Source organism: Thermobia domestica, chromosome 8 (assembly GCF_964235325.1).
Source record: "Thermobia domestica chromosome 8, izTheDome1.hap1.1, whole genome shotgun sequence".
NCBI classification, from domain to species: Eukaryota; Metazoa; Arthropoda; class Insecta; order Zygentoma; family Lepismatidae; genus Thermobia; species Thermobia domestica.
The window spans coordinates 225,670,020-225,689,473 of NC_137461.1; the positions used below are offsets into that span (position 1 = coordinate 225,670,020).

Here is a 19,454-nt window from a genome sequence, read left to right on the forward strand (position 1 = left end):
TGACCTTATTGAACATATAATGATATGATTAACTCTAAGACTTAGGTATATCAAGAGAAGTATTCTTTAAATTTGGGAATGGTGATAAACAGAATTTTAACATAAGGTGCGAAATTTGAAACAATACATTGAACTTTAGTCACAGCTCATAGTCTAAGATCATTGGTGGTGATTGATTTGAAATCTGATAGCTAACCTTATTGAATCTTATGACTCATAGACGAAAGGCAATACATGCTATTTAATACAACACTGGCAAAGTTATTGTTAATGCAATTTGATTGGTTGATCATTATCTTTCCTGCAATCTGATTGGTTGATCACTATCTTTCGTGCAATCTGATTGGTTGATGATTTTCAAATCTTTGCTGTATTCAGTTTTAGGTTTTGTTTAACATTTAAAAATCTTGGTTTCGTTCAACATTTTGCACTCACTGATAAATATGATCAAAACCGTTTATTTGTTAATCGAATAGTTAAAAACCGGATAAAGTTTGACGGTTAACCGTGAAACGTAAAATTTTTTAGTTTGAAATTTTTTGCTTGAAATTTTTTTTGAAACTTTTCGTTTGAAATTTTTGTTTGAAAAAATTTTTGTTTGAAAATTTTGTTTGAAATTTTTTTGTTTGTAAATTTTTGTTTCAAAATTTTTTTTTGTTTAAAATTTTTTCGTTTGAAATTTTTCGTTTCCAAAATTTTTTTCTGTTTAAAAAATTTTTGTTTGAACAGTTTTGTTTGGAAAATTTTGTTTCAAATTTTTTTTTGAAAATTTTTGTTTGAAATTTTTTTTGAAATTTTTGTTTGACATTTTTAAAAGTTTGTGCACTCATTAGTAAAGAACCGAAACTGTTTAGAACAAAAACCTTTGACAACATTGTGGTGCAATAGTACACGTCAGAACCTGGGGTTGTACTTGAAATGAAAAAAACACAATTCATTGAAATGGATCATTTTATTACACTCCACATACATCCATACCAGATAGTGGTTCTGGATATTGTCGATACAATGTATTTTGAACTTCTTGCACTAGTTTGTCTTTAGCATATAATTTTAATTCCAATTGAAGTCTTTTAAGGTCTAATGCAATATCAATTGGTGGAAACTCAATGTCCATTTGATCACAAATAAACTGTTTATCAATACAGGTATGCACCCAAGAACGATGTTGACAACCATCACAATATCTAGATACATGTTGTACAATATGCATAACACATTTTTCAAAGTAGTACTTTTTCAGGAATATACTTGTTTTGTTGCACACTTCCACTGCATGTTTCACACACTGAAATACGCTGATAAATTTGTTCCATTCAGTTTGCGTTAGATACACCAGGTTGCGAGGGACATGGAATGTACTCTTTTTACGTAACAGCACCATCTTCTCTTCGAGGACTGTACGTAGCACCACTTCATGATTTGAGCCTAATGATTTGACTATGGTCACATTTAGCTCATCATGAAAATAATCGTTCATTTGGTCGATTCGTGCCATTCTTCACAGGTCAGTTGTACACCAAATTGTTCTGCTTTGCCCAATCGAATCACTGGGTCAAATGTTCTAGCACTGATACCAATCATCACATGTTTTGTTTGAAATATATTTATTGGATAATAGCTTGCGAAGATGAACTCTTTATCGTTAGAAGTACACATCTTTCTTCCTGAAAAGCACTTGCTCAAATGATTTCGTGGGATGACACTGTGTTTGCTGGTTTATAGTTATTGCTGACGTCATTGGAAAGGAATGTGCTGACGTTTGAATTCATGATTTCATCACAGTTGCTGACGTCATGCCGACCAACCAAATTCATACAACTACGGCTGACGTGCTGATGTTTGAATTCATGATTTCATCACAATTGCTGACGAATCCGGCTGTGTACTAAATTCAAATTGATGACTTCGACCCAAGAATCCTTTGTAACATAAAGATACAGATCCAGTATTTAAGAAACGCAGCAGTTCTTCTTGTTTTAATGCTTCCATGGGTAAATATCTTGCTGGTAAAATTATATTCTTATCATTTTCAAGCTTCACTACGATTCTTACTCCAAACTTTGTAGGGATCATTTGGCTAGCTAAGATTCTATAAGGTACATTCTGTTGTAAATCAGTAATCTTGGTAAATGTTTTCATCACATCACGCGTGTTTAGAAACTGCAGACAAGTAGCCATGATGATGTTATCATGAATACTAACTCGAACGATACTTATAGATGATGCAAAACTGATGATGTTGCATTATCATGTTCTGACGTGTACTATTGCACCACAATGTTGCCAGAGGTTTTTGTTCTAAACAGTTTCGGTTCTTTACTAATGAGTGCACAAACTTTTAAAAATGTCAAACAAAAATTTCAAAAAAAAATTCAAACAAAAATTTTCAAAAAAAAATTTGAAACAAAATTTTCCAAACAAAACTGTTCAAACAAAAATTTTTAAAATAGAAAAAAATTTTGGAAACGAAAAATTTCAAACGAAAAAATTTTAAACAAAAAAAATTTTGAAACAAAAATTTACAAACAAAAAAATTTCAAACAAAATTTTCAAACAAAAATTTTTTCAAACAAAAATTTCAAACGAAAAGTTTCAAACAAAAAATTTCAAGCAAAAAAATTTCAAACTAAAAAAATTTTACGTTTCACGGTTAACCGTCAAACTTTATCCGGTTTTTAACTATTCGATTAACAAATAAACGGTTTTGATCATATTTATCAGTGAGTGCAAAATGTTGAACGAAACCAAGATTTTTAAATGTTAAACAAAACTTAAAACTGAATACAGCAAAGATTTGAAAATCATCAACCAATCAGATTGCACGAAAGATAGTGATCAACCAATCAGATTGCAGGAAAGATAGTGATCAACCAATCAAATTGCATTAACAATAACTTTGCCAGTGTTGTAGCATGTATTGCCTTTCGTCTATGAGTCATAAGATTCATAAGGTTAGCTATCAGATTTCAAATCAATCACCACCAATGATCTTAGACTATGAGCTGTGACTAAAGTTCAATGTATTGTTTCAAATTTCGCACCTTATGTTAAAATTCTGTTTATCACCATTCCCAAATTTAAAGAATACTTCTCTTGATATACCTAAGTCTTAGAGTTAATCATATCATTATATGTTCAATAAGGTCAATAATGTCCGTCAATTGTTTACCTGAGTAGAACCAACTGTTTTCTAGAAGTGTGTGTGTACTCAAACTTAAGAAGTACCACAACAAAGGAAATGAATCCCTGTACACTACCTCATCAAGGACAATCACGTGGTACAACGTCTTGCTTACGTTTATATTTGGCGGGAATAATCAAAACCAATGACGCATTATCAAATTATCCTACAAAGTTTCAATGTACCAATGTCCTGGACTCCTAATCCCATCATAGGTCAATAACCGATCACGTGATCATAATGATTTACCCAATGAATGAGATACTATCCAATTTTAAGAACAATTACCAATTATTGATACGACAATAAGAAATGTACCCCTTCCAAAATGTAAGATTGGTACACAAATACACCTGTGTCTTATGAAAAAAGTAATAAATCCTGTACTTATTCAATAATAAAGCCGGTCAATAACATTTAAATTTTGAATATTTGGCCATAAGAGGAACATCAACATCTACAATGGGCTTAGAAAACGTTTACCGAATTTTGTTATTTGATAATTCCCAAATTTAAAAGGGAACATAAACATATAAAGGTAATAAACCATATAACATGCTAAATAGGGGTCAATAACCTCCGAAATTTGATTTTTGGTAGTTCTTTACCTATGAAAAGGGAACGATGTGGACCATCCAAATTTATAGTGGTACATATTGGAGACCTGTACTATGATACCAAATGCTTATATTAAACAATTTCTAAAACCGAGTGGATGAGCCAAGATACCCCTCCGAAATTTTTAAAGGATGCATCAATGTACCCATGTCTTATGATAGGAAATGAACCTATATACATGATCATATAACCATATACGGTAATAAGATCACATCAAACAGAATAAATTGGGCCAAAAACCAAACACGTGATGCAACATATTGATTATGTTTATATTTTGGAAATTTTTTTACCCATGAAAGGGAACAAGGTGGACCACCCAAATTTATCATGATACATATTGAGGTCATGTACTATGATAGCGAATGCTTAAATTGAAAAATTTCCAAAATTTAAGGGGGTTGGCATTGGTACCCCTCCCGGGTGCATCAATGTACCTATGTCTTATGATAAGAAATAGACCCCTATACATTACCATATAAGGTAATAGGACCTCATCCAAGGGAATAAATTAGGTCAAAAAACGAAACACGTGGTTGTACTAAAATTTGGCAATTTCGTACCCGTGAAAGGGAACGAGATGAACCACCCAAATTTATAGTAATACATGTTAGGTTCCAGTACTATAATACCAAATATATAAAATGAGCAATTTCTAAAATTTAAGGGTGGGCCAAGGTACCCCTCCCAGAGTGCACAAATGTACCTATGTCTTATGATAGGGAATAAACTCCTATACATAACCATATAATCATATAAGGTAATAAGACTACATCAAACGGGATAAATTGGGTCAAAATACCAAACACGTGGTACAACGTATTGCTTACGTTTATATTTTTGGCAATTTTGTACCCCTAAAAGGGAACGAGGTGGACCACCCAAATTTATCATAATACATGTTAGGGTCTTGTACTATAATACCAAATGTTTAAATTGGGCAATTTCCAAAATTTAAGGGGTGGGCCAAGGTACCCCTCCCGGGGTGCACAATTGTACCTATGTCTTATGAAAGGAAATAAACCACTGTACATAACCATATAACCATATAAGGTAATAGGACCTCATCCAAGGAGATAAATTAGGTCAAAAAACCAAACACGTGGTATAACGTATTGCTTACGTTTATATTTTGACAATTTTGTACCCCTAAAAGGGAACGAGGTGGACCACCCAAATTTATCATAATACATGTTAGGGTCCAGTACTATAATACCAAATGTTGAAATTGGGCAATTTTCAAAATTTAAGGGTGGGCTAAGGTACTCCTCCCGGGGTGCACAAAATACCCATATCTTATGAAAGGGAATGGAACCCTGTATACGCCCATATAACAATATAAGGTAATAGGACCTCATCCAAGGGGATAACTTAGGTCTAAACCAAACACGTGGTACAACGTATTGCTTACGTTTATATTTTGGCAATTGTGTACCCCTAGAAGGGAACAAGGTGGACCACCCAAATTTATCATGATACATATTAGGGTCCTGTACTATAATACCCAATGTGTAAATTGGGCAATTTCCAAAACTTAAGGGGTGGGTCAAGGTACCCCTCCCAAATTTTTCAAGGGGTGCATTAATATACCCATATGTTATGAAAGATAATGGACCCCTGTATACGCCCATATAACCATATAGGGTAATAACACTTCATCAAAGGGGATAAATTAGGTCAAAAACCCCCGAAATTTGAATTTTTGGCAATTTTTTTACACATGAAAGGGAACGACATAGACCCTCAATACTGATAGAGGTACATACTATGGTCCTAGGCTACCACACCCAATTTTTAGATTTGGCAATTTCCAAAATTTAAGGGGTGGGCCAAGGTACCCCTCCCAAATTTTTCAAGGGGTGCATTAATATACCTATGTCTTATGAAAGGGAATGGACCCCTGTATACGCCCATATAACTATATAAGGTAATAGGACCTCATCCAAGGAGATAAATTAGGCCGAAAACCAAACACGTGGTATAACGTATTGCTTACGTTTATATTTTTGGCAATTTTGTACCCCTAAAAGGGGACGAGGTGGACCACCTAAATTTATCATGATACATATTAGGGTCCTGTACTATAATACCCAATGTTTAAATTGGGCAATTTCCAAAATTTAAGGGGTGGGCCAAGGTACCCCTCCCAAATTTTTCAAGGGGTGCATTAATATACCCATATGTTATGAAAGCTAATGGACCCCTGTATACGCCCATATAGCCATATAGGGTAAAAACACCTCATCCAAGGAGATAAATTAGGTCAAAAACCTCCGAAAATTCAATTTTTGGCAATTTTTTACCCATGAAAGGGAACGACATTGACACCCAATACTGATAGAGGTACATACTATAGTCCTAGGCTACCATACCAAATTTTTAGATTTGGCAATTTCCAAAATTTAAGGGGGGTGGTCCTATGTACCCCTGCCAAAATTTAGGGGGTGGGCCAAGGTACCCCTGCCAAAATTTAGAGGGGGTGGTCCTAGGTACCCCTAGGTCATTGACCCCGGGCCAAGGTCATTGACCTTTGACCTATGACGTCACAAAAAATTTTGCTGAGTCAGTTGCATATACGGGGACCACTACTACTGTCAACACCCCGTCCAGACTTGGCTCCTTTTTCAGACAAGACAGCAAAGAAACAGCTCGCGTTGCCTCCTGACCCGGAGTCAAATCATGTGGAACCCATCGACCCAACTTGTAGTGCTTCCGAAGTTGATGGAGGTGCTGCTAAATGGTTTCTCCATTCACACTGAATTGTATTCTCGGTTCCTAACATGTCTGGAAACTGTTTTCCTCAATTGCTGCTTGAAGATCTTCATTTTGTACTGTGTTGGACTTCCGGCACGCGGTGTGTCTTGAGTGCTTCGTGACCGTAGTTAAACTACTTAAACAATCGCTGCACTGTCCGCGTAGTCACGATACCCGCAGCAAAAGACCCCGTTCCCGCGATAACTTCCGCCCCGCGTTTGACCCCAGTTTCAACTCGTACAGCACGCACACACCTTATGACATTCTGTAGATATCCCATGTTCACTCTGTCCTTACTCAAGTCCACAGCTTTAATTGAACTACCACAACCAAATAGTATGTAGGATATACCTACACCAACAACTGACCTTCGCTTTATTCCCATTCCCATTCAACTTTCGGCGTGAAGGCCAATAGAACACAGACCTTTACAAAAAGCAACAGACTTTCTTTGTTACCTTTATAATAACTGAATTTAATATCTTATGTTAACTATCTGATATCCAATCTGAAAGATCTCTTGCGTGGAAAATGGATACATGAAAAAGCGTTCAAGCCAACAGAAGTGGAAAGAATATCGATTTATATTACCTCAATTGTGTCTGGGACTATATCTGTGACAAAATTACAATTGTTTTTTTCTTTTACAATTTTAACACACATACTCATCTCGTCGGGTGCTCCCAGTGATTACTATTAAGAGTGTGGAAATGAAGTTATGGTAAGGAATATTGGAACCACGAGTACTTGAGGTCCTGCTTAAGATAGTACTCTTACAAAATAAGTCAAACAATTTAAGTTTGTGAATGTCTCGTGGCCCAAACCAACAATGGAATTTCTTGAACTATAATAAAAAATTCTAATATACAGCTTTTTAACATAATGAAAACTTGCTTTTGTAAGAAATCAAAGTATACACTTACCTCCTTTGCAATTTGTGTAAGATTTTCTGCATCGTTTTGCCCTGTTTCATGAAGTAGTTTGGAAAACCGACTTTTATTGTTCTGCAATAGTACGTAAGGGTTATCATACTCCTGGAAGTAGAAGAAAACAAGCAATATCTAAATATTCAGTCTGTATATTTATCGCAATACGTGTCTACATAACTCACAATATGTGCTTATCATAAACAAAACTCAAATAGAAATGTTTCAGAACCACTGAATGATATATTTTAAGGAAAACAATGAACTCATAGAGTATTGGGTTTCACATACCAACTAGCTGTCTCGGGAATACATTACAGGAAACTTCATTAACTGAAAGACATTTTTCAGTTTCATGCATATTTAATGTTATTAATTTCGTGTAAGACAAATTTTACTTTTTGATGGCTTTATATACATATATATGGCAACTATTTTATTTGACTTTCTGCACAATCAAATAATGGGAATTTTATGAACGGTGTCATAAACGGAAAAAAATTACTATAAACGTTATTTATTATCTATTATACTTTGAATGGCGTATCGAAAATATTACATTACTGTTTAAACATTTTTGTTCCATTCGATGTATCATCTGACATTTTTCCACTTTTTGTATCGTCCTTTTATTTCCAATTCTTTGTGATTTAGGAAGATTGCGTGTTTTATCTGAAATGTGCGATACAACTATAAATAGGTTATCGAATTATTATACATATTCATTACGACTTTTTCAATCACAATTGTTGTTCTAAATCAAATATGAAATCATCATAGCCCCGAACCAGCAAACATCATGCCGTAAGTGTCGGTAGACCATCGATGGGCAACTAGTAACATCTCGCCAAAAATTGGCGACCCCGCAGCTAGGATCCGTGGTGGTCCTACTTCCGTTTTGAAAATTATTCCAGCATCGGCCCAGGAGCGCCAGAGAGGCAACGAAACGACAATGAATCACAAAATTACTCTCCCAAAATATGTTAAAATTGCCTATATGTGTGATTTCTTTACATTAATGTGAGTCTTAAAAACACTAAAAAAGAGTCCAAAACGTACGGCCGGGCTGGGCGCGAACCACCAACCTTATGATTACTGGGCGCATGTTCTTTCGACTTCGTCACAAAGCCGATAAATAAAACCTGGCTTGTAGGGGAATAAATCGTTGAGGTCATTTTATTTGGCCAATTAGAGCGCTCCTTTAACTATGTATATTCGACGGTAACCGCTTGGGATTAGATACAATGCGATGCGTTCATCATTTAATTTTATAACAAAATGACGCGCATCTATTTACTTTATTTCATAGTTCTCCCATATTCACTTTCTGATGATGGGCGACAGTTGCCAGTTCATACAATTATACGCACCTATCTCAAGATTTTCCACTTGATGGTGTAGAGACATAGGTTATTCTTGACCCTGGAGCTCACTTTAATAACAATTTGTCAGGAAAAAATAATATATAATAATAACCGCATGCACATGACCGGTGATAGTTCGTGTTGGTTCGTTAGCGATTCTCCACGACGGATCGAAGGAGCTCGGACCAAAATAAAGTCCTCGCTGCTACGCGGTGGTAACTTCAACACCCCGAGTCTAGATATATCTTTCGACTCGACGAAACCCTGCCGCCAGTGGCACACTAGCAGCAATCCTTTGATGCGTTTCTATATTGACGATCGGCATTTACCGGCAAGTGGGCCATTAGGTGTTGGCAACGTTTACGGCATGGGGTAAGTGGAGACTCCCTTCTTCATTAGAATTCAAATCTCAAATATCCGTAGAAAAGTTTTGCATACGGTGTTCTTTTATGATCGCTGATTACTGATGAGGTTGAAATACACAAATAGAAATATCAAAGAATGCTGGTACTATAGCTCGTGAGAACAGTAGAGCATATTATGTACGTAATGAAAATAAACTAAAAACAATTTAAACAAGTAAAAAAATTACTCCAGTGGCCGGGGAGGGAACGTACTACCAATCTTTCGATTACTAGTGGCTCTTCCGACTTGGCCTCGAAGGCGATGAATAAAACGTCTCTTGTAGAGGGATAAATTGTTGACGTCTTTTGAATTTGGCTAATCAGAGTCCTCCTTTAAGCCGCGTATATTCAACGATAATCGTTTGGGATTAGAAAAAATCTGCTCGCCATGTAATTTTATAACAAAATGACGACTGTCTATTTACTTTATTTTACAGTTCTTCCTTATTCACTTTCAAATGATCGGAGACAATTGCCATGTAATAAAGTTGATGCGTTTGTTGCTTCTAGTACACAATCGCTTAAAAAAGAAGCAATAAATGCATCAAATGTGGGAGATGAAATTTTGCGCATACCTGGATTTGTCTAAGTATTTCTTTCTAGTGTGTTTGTCTGTAGCTTCAATTCATAAGCCTCTATAATTAGATGCCCAACATATTTTGCAATCAAGCAGAAAACAACACCGAAGATTCTACACTTGTGTTAATTTAACACACAAGTGTAAATTCATTTCAACTACCGGCATTTCACACACAACTCCAAATGGAGAATGAGTTGTTCTAACCACTTGTTTGTGGTATATTTTAACACAATCGTGTTAACACATAGGATTGTCGTTGAAATAATACAACGATTTTTACAGTGTATATTGAAGCTACCCCTTTTACACAGTTCCCTATCATTGTTGAAGAGTGTTATCCAGGCAACAAAAAAAATTAAGATCAATTTTTTTCAGACGTATTCTGTTTGCTCCCTTGCTTGCTCTAGAAATACCTCTAGACGAAGCCCTTCAATTGCAGAATAATTCGAACTTCATTGGTATTCATGCCCTAATTTTAAAAACTGTAGGTAGATAAAGAGTGCTTGGAAGAGTCAAAAGTATTGCAAGCTCTTTTAGGGACAAAATAAGTGTAGTACTTACCAACATAATGTAAATAGACTTACCGGAATTACAATGCCAAACACAAATTATCTTTTAAACAGTCAATATCTAATTTACGTTAAAACATTTCGTACGAAAGTAACATTATACTTTCAGCGTTAAATACTCACCAATACCTCACCTGCATCCATTACCAGCACTTTGTGAGAATCTAAAATTGTATTAAGTCTGTGAGCTATAGTGATTATGGTGCATCTAGAAAGTTTATCCCTCAGCGTTCTCTGAATAATTCCATCGGTTCTGAAATTAAATATTACTTTAATCTAATATAAGAAAGTGATATAAGACAGTATATATATATATATATATATATATATATATATATATATATATATATATATATATATATATATATATATATATATATATATACTTGTGACAGATGTTTGGTGCCACTAAATTGGGAGAACCACTGACAAATGGCTACACACTGAAAATATCAAGATGGGGTCAAACAATTTTCTCGTATCCAAATTGGAGTTACGAACCAATTCAAGAATTCATTCGAAATAACATTTTGTCCACGCTCTTCTACGCATATGATGGGTAGTAAATACGTTTAGTGAATAAGCTAAGTAACGGATGGTGTAAACGAAACTCTAATACGAGTAACCATAGCCGGCCGACTGGCAAACGTGCTCACTGTATTCATACTCCTAGTGGATACAAACACGATCATTCGTTCGAGTACAACTTTAAGTAATGGTCTCTGACTCATTTATGATTAATTCTGAAGGGAGATGTTAAAAGCTAATCGATAAACTGCAAGTACAATGTACGTCTTATTATTTCCTTGACTACTTCGAAATAATATACTTAACGATCAGACTGCCATATGAGCCTTCTACATACATCTCTTTCGGCAGGACACACTCAGTAGTAGAAGCTCTGGAAAGCTCTAGAATAGTGGATTATTGTAATACCGTTCAGTATCTTATACATTCGTTTAAATCGATACCACATCCTGAAAACGCGCTTCCTTCGGGACACATTTGAGCTTAGGAAAGAGTATGAAGTCCACTGGACGAAACAAGGTGAATGAGGTGGTATTCAAGAACTTGGTTTGGACAAAAAATTCACTCACAAGAATATTGGTCTGGGCCAACACATTGTAATGTTTGGCGACAAAGCCAAAGTCCTTCAGAGAAAGAGTCTCTGTTTTTCAAGCCCTCATATTAGCCTGATACGGCTCAGCGGACAATATCCCCTTCACTAAACGAAATGTACCCTCAACTGGAATCTTTTGAGACTGAATTGCTTCTAAAGCAAATGTGATGGTGGTGTTGAACAACATTCCAATGGACACTGTTCTGCGTTCCATAGTCTGTACAAGAAGTTCCGCAAGCTTATGTCGCAGAGACAGATATGTGAAGAAAAGTAATAGGGTAGTATTTTTTCTGCCGACTTCAGTCCTTAGGCAACTGGATCCAGTTTCTAATTTCTATTTCTATTTCTACCAGAGTCTCTTAGACTTGATGAACGTAAGAAGATTTAGTAAGCCGTATAATTTATGTAATTCATCGTTATGAAGTTTCTGCCATTCCCTTTTCCATTTCCTCTTGGGTACGAATCTTCGTCTCAGGACCATGTTCTCAAATATTTTCAGTCTACGATCTTCCCTCAGAGTAAACGACCATATTTCGCAAGCACACAGCTCAGCAGGTTTAATTATCGTTTTATATATTTTAAGCTTCACTGTGTAGAAACCCGTGCTAAATGTTCTTTTCTTTCCTCCAGAAAATCATAATTTTATTTTAATTAAAATGTCATTCATATCAATGAACAACGAATATCTCAAACTACAAGAGTTGTAAAGTTAATATATATATATATATATATATATATATATATATATATATATATATATATATATATATAATGTCTATAATTAATACATAGAATTGTTGTTGTATCCTCATTCTAAATATTGCAAATCTGTAGTAAGTAAATAGTGGATACAGTACATCGGAAAATAATTATGTTCAAAAAATAATTATTATGGACAAAATTTGATGTACGAGAACAAATCTTAAAATTGTCTAATTTTACCTGGAATATAGTACTAAGCGCAAAAGTGAAACTAAAACATATTTCGTATCGTTACTTAAGTACTGTCATTTAAGTCAAAGAAGATATGTATGTTGTAGTACATTAACGTTAAACATCAAACGTACGATATGGACCTGAAAGACTAGGCATGTTAAAGAAAATGTGTTAAATCTTTTATATCTGGCATTTTATGGTAAATGTTTCTGACGTCTTTCAAAGTATTTGCAGCATCAACTTCATACAAGTAATTTTTACCTCCCCATAAATAAGATATTTATTTATATGTCTCGCTTTTATCCCATTACTACATAATATTGGTCTCAGAGACCCACTAAAGTACTTTCGCGAGTTTCCATCAAAACCCTCTACCTTCTTTGTAATTCTAGTCATACATTCTTTTACTTTGAATGTGTACGGTGATTCAAAAGAAATCGTAGTTCTTCTGATTATGTTCTGTCGGGTTTACTGTCTGCAGATGAGTACAGGATAATATGTTCTTAGAATAAAGTGTCAATTTATTCCACATGTAGAATTCTATATTGCAAAATATACAAATCCCAGACGAAAATCTTCAGTTTTTGAGACTCCGAGATTGACTTAATAGTTACGCTGCTCCACAGGTCGATAGCCTAGAGGAAACCTCTCCCTAATTTTTCAACACTCTTATTCCGTGTAACCTTCGTCATTGATTTAGGAATTCCTTAACTTTCCCAAGCCTTCACTTTTTGTGTCTCGCTACGAATAATCTAGTCTCCTTGAAAGAAAAAGGTTTGAATGCTAAAGAACTGTATTTGTTTCAGTAAATTCCTGTCTCGCATATCGTAACTGTTTAGCAAAACTAACAAGAAAACTGACTTACTACATTTGGAACTAACTTACTACAATAGAAATATCTATAATTGGAAGTACGTCATATACTGTAATTAGTAGTAGAGAGATTTCAACACCAGCTGCTGAGCTATTGTGTGTTAGGATAAACTTCATATTGCAGGAGAAGCACTAGAACGGCAGTGTGCATTCAACGGAGTAGGTGGTGATAGTGTAAATTTGGCGGCCTCTGACAAATTTTTGACACTGTGTTATGTTACGTGAGAGTGACGAAAGTGGCAAGCGCTTTAAGTTTGTCACAAGGGATTTAGTGGTAGACAAGAAAACTCACGGCAAAACCGCATTGGTGAAGAGAAACAGTGGTAAGAAAAAAGTCTCCAGTAACAGAACCCGCCGAGCATTAAAGGTGTTTGTCTCTCAGAACCGTCGGCGACTGCAGTACAAGTCACGGAGGTCTTCAGAAGGTTCTCTCACAAACTGAAATGCAATCAAGACCTCCGCTAGTCTGATGGCATGGACAAATTGAGTCGGATTGCAGAAACAAAACCGTTGACAAGGGATCATAACATTTTAGCATGATATAAATTGAGTAACGAACATGCAACACACATAGAACAATGATGACTGGCAACGAGTCATATGAGCTTGTGACTTATCGTTCCCTTTACTTCAAACAACAGGCATTGTTCATATGCGATAGGCACCCAATACGCCATATCATCCTTAATGTCTGTGCTTAACCATAAAACATTGCAGCTGTTTCGTGGTGCTGTGTGCCACAATATCCTGGTTCCTAATGGATCCTGTGCTGAAGGTTACCTTGACTACGTTACTATTTTAAGGACGTGTACATTCTATGAATCACATGCTTCCGGTAAATGACAGTATATTTCAGGACAATAATCGCACCCTTCATTCAACTGAAGCTATTATTGCGTGGTTTGAGAAACATGGAGATGATTTTGAACATAATTGAACATCTTTCGTTGATTTCTGAGACATGAATCTGAGCTAAAATTCCGCTCCATCCTTTCTTATGAGACTGAGTGATCCATTACAAATCGAAAGGTATAACTTTACTTAGTAACGTTTATGAATTATATGACTCCATTCGAGATCCCATCAGAATTGATCTTACGGCGAAAGGTACATCGACATCACAATACCTTGGTATATTGCACTTTTATCAGGTATCCCATTAATTTTATAAATATATTTATCAAGAAACTAAAACCTTCTACAACAATCTATGGTGCTTACCTTAAAGATAACAACAAATGAATAAAGTCATAGTTTCTATAGGTTTTGAATGCCAGTCTGAGATATTTATGTATGAAATAATAACCAAGTATTAGAGGGTTAATAGAAATATAAAATGTATCTTACATGTGATCAATGTTAGCTGTGGCTTCGTCAAGAACAATAATTTTGTTTTCTTGTAACATTGCTCTTGCAAGACATATTAACTGCCTAAATCCCACGCTGAAATTACTTCCTCCTTCTGAAACTTCCAGGTTTAGACCTTCGGGTTGTTTTGAAACAAACTTGTTTAGTTCCACCTATACAGGAAGAGAAAAATATCATTTGAACTTGATTACAGAATATATATTTTTGCTAAGAAACATTTTAGCGAAAAAAGAATTTAATTTCATTAGTATTTAAATCTTTGCTGTAAGTCTTATCATTTCAAGTCTTGTAATTTCTTACTACTTACATATTATATGTTTATTTATTTTGTTTGGTTTAATGCATACTACTAACTTCAAATAAAAGAAAAACTAAGGAGATATGGCATATTGTACATTTGAAATACCGAGAATACTAAGTTGCAGATATTGAAATGTCTGAGTAACTGTGTCACTCTCAAAGATAAACGAAATAAATAAAACAATAAATATCGAACAATATCTGGTTAGTGAGTTTCGGGCTTCAGCCACATAATTCTGTCATCTCTTAGTCAATGATCGGATTCCATTTTAAAAGAAGTATAGAGTGTAGAAAGCAAAAGCTCCTCTGATGAATGTTCCCTTGCCTAGTCATCACAGATTTTTTCCCCCTGGGAAGAAGTGATCAAGATGTTGAAAGAGGTAATAGTCGGTGTGAGCTACATCAATAGAATGCGATGTAGGAGAGCCTCTTTATCCTTTATGTGGCATGCATGAGTATGCTGCCTGTTTCTGGATGGATGTCTGTGAAACATATGATGCATCAATATCACTATAGAATATGGTATCCGGAACAAAATCTTCTCGTGTTGGAAGGGTATTTTTGGAAGCTTTTCAGATTATTAACCACTTTCCACACTATTTACTATTGTTGCAGATCTATTTTTCATCGGAATTGACAACTTGATACAGAAAAATACAGTTATTTCATAGCTTAAGAGAACCCGACAAATCCGGACTGGGAGCTTTCTTCGCCGATGTTGATTTACATGACATTTATGAGTACATATTTTACAGCATACCGATTAATGGATTTGCCGATTTACAGTGCTATAGTGTATATCCAACTTTGCGAGTTAGACTTTTTGTACTCTCCGCTTCCATGGTGTTCATGAGAAAATCCTCACAACATGCTGTTGGCCTGAAGTTGCAAGAATTACTTTACAGTAGTGTGCGAATGCCACATGTTTTCACCAGTTAACATCGGATAGTGCGTTCATTCACTACTTTTAGTGACCTTTGGGACTAGAAGTGCAGATTGTCCTAGTTTGAACTAGTAAAGAGAAATCACCTAGAATTTGCTTTCTGTATAGTGCAGTGTCTCGTGATGACCTCAAAAACACATTGCCTCCTAATTAAATGGACGCCTCAAAAAGTTTCTAGATTTTTTTTTGGGAGAATAAATAATCAGAATGTACATGTTGCTTGTTTAACGCCTGTAGTTTGCAACGTCGTACATAAGATTTCGGCACACCAATAGGTTGCCTGCCAGATGGGGGTTCCTCACGGTACAATAACCAAAGTCTTCAATTTGATCAAACCACACATAAAGTATTAACATTACCTGAATTGCAATTATTGTACCTGGAAATATTGTCATATAGCTCAAGTTCTTTCTTTCTTGTTTCTTCTTGAGTTTAATGCCCGGCGATTTTACTTTGGGAATAATTCTAACGGTGATAATGATAATGAATGAACAAAGAAAGTGGAAAGAAACGGACGAATCGAAAGAAAACCCACGTACACGGTGTTTGCCTAACGAAAACCACAATTGACGAAAGTCAGTATCAAACCTAGTATCCCACCACAAGATCGACTAGTGGATTATTACAGCCACCATAAACACAAGTTTATTTTCAGGTTGAAAGTTAAATGAAAAGAAAAATTGAGGGGGTGAGCGTAACAGTGGTTTAACCCACATTTTTTAAAAATGGAGAAAAATTAAATTAAACACATGTGCTTTTTGCACAATATATCAAAAGCAACCACAAGTGGTTGAATGTGTCATACATTGTACACATATATATTGCACCAAAAATGTGTTTAAGTTTAACTTGATTTTTCTCCACTTTTAAAAATGTCGGTTAAACCACTGTTGCGCTCACCACCTCAATTGTTAACTTGTATAACATATTTCAATAGATATAAAGAGGGTCTCTTAAGTTTCTTACCTCCTCTAATATTTTCCATATCTTGTAATCCGTATGCTCCTTTAGTGGGTCTAAATTATCCCGTAGTGAACCACGAAACAGTATTGGATCCTGAGGTATAATTGATATATTTTTTCGTAAATTCTTCAAACTCAAAGTTTTAGTATCGACGCCATCTATCCAAATAAATCCATTTGGTTCAACCATTCTAAATAAAGCAGTAATTAGAGATGACTTCCCTGCTCCAGTTCTTCCCACTACACCAATCTATTAAAAATTAAAATTATAGATTTGTACAATATATCTATATATATTATACATCTATATACATTATGTTCTAATAATTTCATTGTGATAAAAAAAAAACATTGAATGCATTACAGAAAAAAATTGGGGAAAGCGTACATTGTTTCTTTTTTTTAAATTAACGCAAAACATAACCAATATGTGACAAGATTGGATAAATAAGCGCTAATTTTTGCTTGTTTAGAGGCAAGTTGGTGAGTCGACCAAAATTACAGTTTCTGGCATGTGTGTTCTTTGGTTATAAAATACGAAGTCCCGAAAGAAAGTTGTTGGAAGAGTATGCACTTTAAGCATACCTTGTCTGTTACTAGGGGTTATGCGCATTTGTTATGAATACTTCACGTATTATTCAGTAGTTCACGTATGTGTCAAATATTAAAACGAAATATTGCGTGCAAGCTTCAAGCTCACAATTCACTCAGGTTAACAAATAATGCATGAACTCCGAATAAGAGTGGCAGCAAAATAATATAACCAAATTTAACAGTGGTTATATTATTTATATATAACCAGTGGATGGAAATTCTGACCGGGCTCTCCGGATAAAACATTGAAGCAAAATAATATAACCAAATTCACGAGCGTGGAAACTTTAAAATACCCGTTAGTATATAACAATTACATTGCCTTTCCGGGATAGAAAGGAGAGTACTGATACAAGTGCAACACGTCTCAGTTATTCTAAACTACCATTATAGGCTTCTTCAAATGCTAACGCTACTGTAATTGATAACTTACTTGTGATTACTACGTCAATAGGTAAAAGTAGTTAGGGGTATTTTGTTAGATGGTATTTCATAAATTATTTTTACTACATAATTTGTACTGTCATGAGGAACGAGGACAAACGAAATGAACTGAATGCCACCCCTTTAAAATTCATATTAATTTCAAAATTTCAAATGAAAGTAGAATAACACTACTTTCCAATTAATACAATACAATTATACATTTCAATTAAATGACCGAGTATCTAACTACCAGGGCTAAGTCCGTAACGGAACCTTAAAACAAAAGCAATTAAAATGACTATATAGTTACAAACTAACAGTGAAAAAGCATGTGAAAAACTCTCGTCTTTATTACTGTGAAAAACAGTCAGATGTAAACACTTTCATGCCATATTAGTGATGTGAATGTGACAGCGATGGTGGCAGGAGAAGAGTGCTATTTTCCCGAGACTTAGGACCCATACGCCTAACTGAAAAACGTGAATTTAACGCATTATGTTGGCAATAAATATCTTTTGTAGATGAAGCATATAAAGTAACACTTAATAAAAATAATATTAATAAAAATGCTTTATACACTACCCTACAAGAGGCCGGAGCAGTATAAATCCTTTTGTCCTCTTGTGCAAAAATTTCAAGAAGATTTTGTAGAAAACGAACAGCCAAAAACCTAATAAAAAACTGAATTCTCGAAATATAATAGCCAATTATTCTACGAGACTAACGAATCCACTACTGCACTAAAAAAGTGTCTCGTTACTTCCGATCACATCAACGAAGGCTACATGTCCTTGCTCATCATCCACCAACTATCTCCACAAGAAATCCAACAGCATCCGGCATAGGAAAGAAAACTTAATTTACCTGTAGTTCTTTTTGTGAGCTTGGATCGAATGCAATGGAAGAGAATTACAAATTTGCCATTTCTGGTTTGAGCTTGTTCTTCGTCATCAATGAACGGGAGATTGCATTGATTTTGTTACAGTTTATAACCAACTCTTGCATCCAAAAGAAACTTCAGAAAATTACGAAGTCCATCGCGTACTTCACAACCGCTAACCACAATTTCAATTATAATTAATTTTTCAATTAGCTATCACCCATTATTCACATAACAGTAGATGAAAGTGACAGTCCGGTCATCTTAAACTACAATGCCCGGCAGAATCTCGTTACCAGCCCCCCTTAAACCTGATTCGTTGCAAGCTAACCGACACAATTTAAGATTTTATTAATTATTACTTAAAACCGTATACTTATTATCGTCGCAGAACAAAGGTAATAATATCACAATATTAATAAAACTTCTTACGTAACATGTATCCATACATCGCTTTAAAAATATCTAATCAACATTCAATAACTTTTGCTCTTTTTCCACAGGGTGTAGCACCGTCGCAACTAGTACGGACTATGAATAATATTCAGGAATTCTTTAAATCGAACTTAAGAGAGGTGCCATGTAGTCGAACCTTCATATGAAACTATCACACTCGTTTTGTACGTGAGAGGTAAAGAATCGTCTCAGTTTTG

The 19,454-nt window shown here is 35.0% G+C and overlaps 2 protein-coding genes across 2 annotated transcripts in view; one reads left to right on the plus strand and one right to left on the minus strand.

The window, feature by feature from the left end:
• LOC145692482 (uncharacterized) overlaps positions 1-19,454 on the plus strand; it is a 617,057-nt gene that overhangs the window by 9,294 nt on the left and 588,309 nt on the right. The gene's annotated exons all lie outside the window — the stretch shown is intronic.
• LOC145692480 (ATP-binding cassette sub-family C member 4-like) overlaps positions 1-19,454 on the minus strand; it is a 66,414-nt gene that overhangs the window by 8,307 nt on the left and 38,653 nt on the right. The window contains exons 7-10 of the mRNA XM_081767788.1: positions 16,906-17,151; positions 14,676-14,848; positions 10,523-10,652; positions 7,480-7,590 (exon numbers count right to left, since the gene is read on the minus strand). Coding sequence (XP_081623914.1) covers positions 7,480-7,590; positions 10,523-10,652; positions 14,676-14,848; positions 16,906-17,151 — 660 coding nt within the window. The remainder of the gene's footprint in view (positions 1-7,479; positions 7,591-10,522; positions 10,653-14,675; positions 14,849-16,905; positions 17,152-19,454) is intronic.